The following is a 2405-nucleotide window of genomic DNA, read 5'->3' on the forward strand; positions in this document are numbered from 1 at the left end:
AAATGTCCATCAAGGTGCGGGGGAGGGGACAGATTGGGGGGGCGGGGACAGTAGGGGTGGGAGAGGCCAGAATGTTTGGAGTGAGGTAGCGGAGGACCAGGTTATAGAATGAGCTCTGAGGTAATGGGATCAGGTTGTTTGGCTCCATGTAGGTCAGTATAAGAAATGTGGAAAATTCGCCACAAGAATTATTATCCTTTTGGTCATACGTATGTTTGTATAACATATTGGGGTGAATGGAAAAGCTGCTTCTGGCTGGAGAGAAAAGGACTCTAGCTGCCCGAGGCCCCCCAGCCTCCCTGAAGGCTGAGGTAATCGCTAGCTCTGCACATCTGTAACCTCTCTGCAGCATACTTGCTGGAAACTGCTTTCTGCCTTCAGAGTGGATTTTAATTCCTGGCACGTGTCAGGCTCTTCTGGAAGGTTCTATGTATGTGATCTCATGTATTTTTTCAGCAAACCTGTGATGTGTAGGGGTTATTGTCTCCATTTTCAACATGCAGGAAACTGAGGTTCAGTGAAAATAGTGGCTTCCGTATCCTCTTTTGTTATATGTGTTCCTCTGACTTCAGTGGGCTTCTCTGAATGTGTGTTGTTCTTGCTTAATTATTGTCATAGTGTTTTTATGGCTTTAGACTTACAAGTTCCTTTTCTTTTAAACTTAAATGTGTTTTCAGGATATGCCGTAGTAAAAAACATTGTACCCGTTTTCTCAATAAGTAGGTAAAGACATTAGCAGTCTCTTTACAATAGTTGTGAAGAAGCAGTGAGTGAAATGAGGCCTGATTGTAGATGCTTGTTTTAGAAATGGGAGAGAAATTTGTTACAGTTTTTCCAAATTTTTCTTAAAAACAGCACTTGTGCTATGTGATTATTTAAGTACTTTCTAGAGAAGATTGCAGATCTCCTTAAAAAATAAGATTAGAGTGCTCAAAATGTAGCTTTTGCTATTCTGAAATTCACCAATAAAAGGGAAATACTGTGCATCTTGAAAAGATTGACGAGAAGCAAGTTGTCTGCCTGTAGGACGTTTAAGTCTGTAGGTCCTGAGGCATCAGAGAGCTCTCTCTAGCCTCGGTATAACCCCGTCCCTGCTCGAAAGTCACAGTCGGTTTGTTTTTCTGTAGGCCCAGCACGAGAGGATCACCTCTCAGCACCAAGCTGTCCTCATGGCTACTCAGTCCGCACAAGCCTTGCTCGAGAAACAGGGTCACTATCTCTCTCCTGAGGAAAAAGAGAAACTGCAAAAGAACATGAAAGAGCTGAAAGCGCATTACGAGACTGCGCTGGCTGAGTCGGAAAAGAAAATGAAATTAACGCATTCTCTGCAGGAAGAGTTAGAAAAGTTTGATGCCGATTACAGCGAGTTTGAACACTGGCTGCAGCAGTCAGAACAAGAGCTTGAAAACCTGGAGGCTGGTGCCGATGACTTAAATGGCTTAATGACCAAGCTGAAGCGGCAGAAGAGTTTCTCAGAAGATGTGATTTCTCACAAAGGTGATTTGAGGTACATCACAATTTCTGGAAACAGAGTGTTAGAAGCAGCCAAATCTTGCAGTAAAAGAGATGGCAGTGGGAAGGCTGACCAGGATAACATTGACACTTCTTCAACTCACCGAGAGGTCCAGAACAAATTGGATCATGCTACTGATCGGTTCAGGTCTCTCTACTCTAAGGTAATTTTATTTTTATGTTTTAAGGTGAAGATCAATCTGTGATTATAGTTTTACTCTATCTTCTTAATTGTTGTTTTAGAATTAGAAGCAAGAGACCTAAAACACGGAAGCAGGGAAAATAAGTTTAATCCTATATCCCTCAGTCTTATTCGTCGTCTTTACTTCTGAAAAATGTGTTTTAAGACTAGGCACCTAAAGTTATGTTTTTAGTTAGTTTGGAGTGATTTCTAGGCAGCCATAACTTTAAAACGCTCTAATACCCAATAGGACCACCAGGTGGCGTTTATGCTTTGTCTCCAAACAAACAGTGGCTTGCTAATTTTGGCAGCCTCTCAAACTTGAGAACTCAAGTTTCATCTCAGATAATTAATTCCCTTCACAAATACCACAAGTGTTTGTTTTACAGATAATAGCTGATCAGTATATTATTTTAATACTTAATGCTAACAGACTGTTTCAAAAAAAAAAGAAAGGAAAAGACTTCCTGTTCACTATATAAGCTGAACAGACTGATCAAGTTGCACAAATGATTTGAGGAGCATCACTGACTCTTGGCCTTTGCTTCATTCTGATCTAGATTATTTGCCATCCTTGTGTTAATCAATCTTGTGTAGCATATACAAGTGATTTATTAAGCACCTTGAAAAATCTTCCCATTAAATACATAGCTAGATGCATGGTGTATAAAACTCAGTTGGAACATGTCCTGGTAGATCAGCCTGCAATGAT

The 2405-nt window shown here is 40.7% G+C and overlaps 1 protein-coding gene across 1 annotated transcript in view; it reads left to right on the forward strand.

Annotated features, from left to right (window-relative positions):
* The window catches only part of DST (dystonin), a gene marked incomplete at its 3' end in the record, with an annotated part of 435221 nt that overhangs the window by 348441 nt on the left and 84375 nt on the right, over window positions 1-2405 (forward strand). Inside the window, exon 42 of the mRNA XM_019624589.1 lies at window positions 1128-1676. Coding sequence (XP_019480134.1) covers window positions 1128-1676 — 549 coding nt within the window. The remainder of the gene's footprint in view (window positions 1-1127; window positions 1677-2405) is intronic.

This window comes from Hipposideros armiger, unplaced genomic scaffold (genome assembly GCF_001890085.2).
Source record: "Hipposideros armiger isolate ML-2016 unplaced genomic scaffold, ASM189008v1 scaffold_595, whole genome shotgun sequence".
Classification (NCBI taxonomy): domain Eukaryota; kingdom Metazoa; phylum Chordata; class Mammalia; order Chiroptera; family Hipposideridae; genus Hipposideros; species Hipposideros armiger.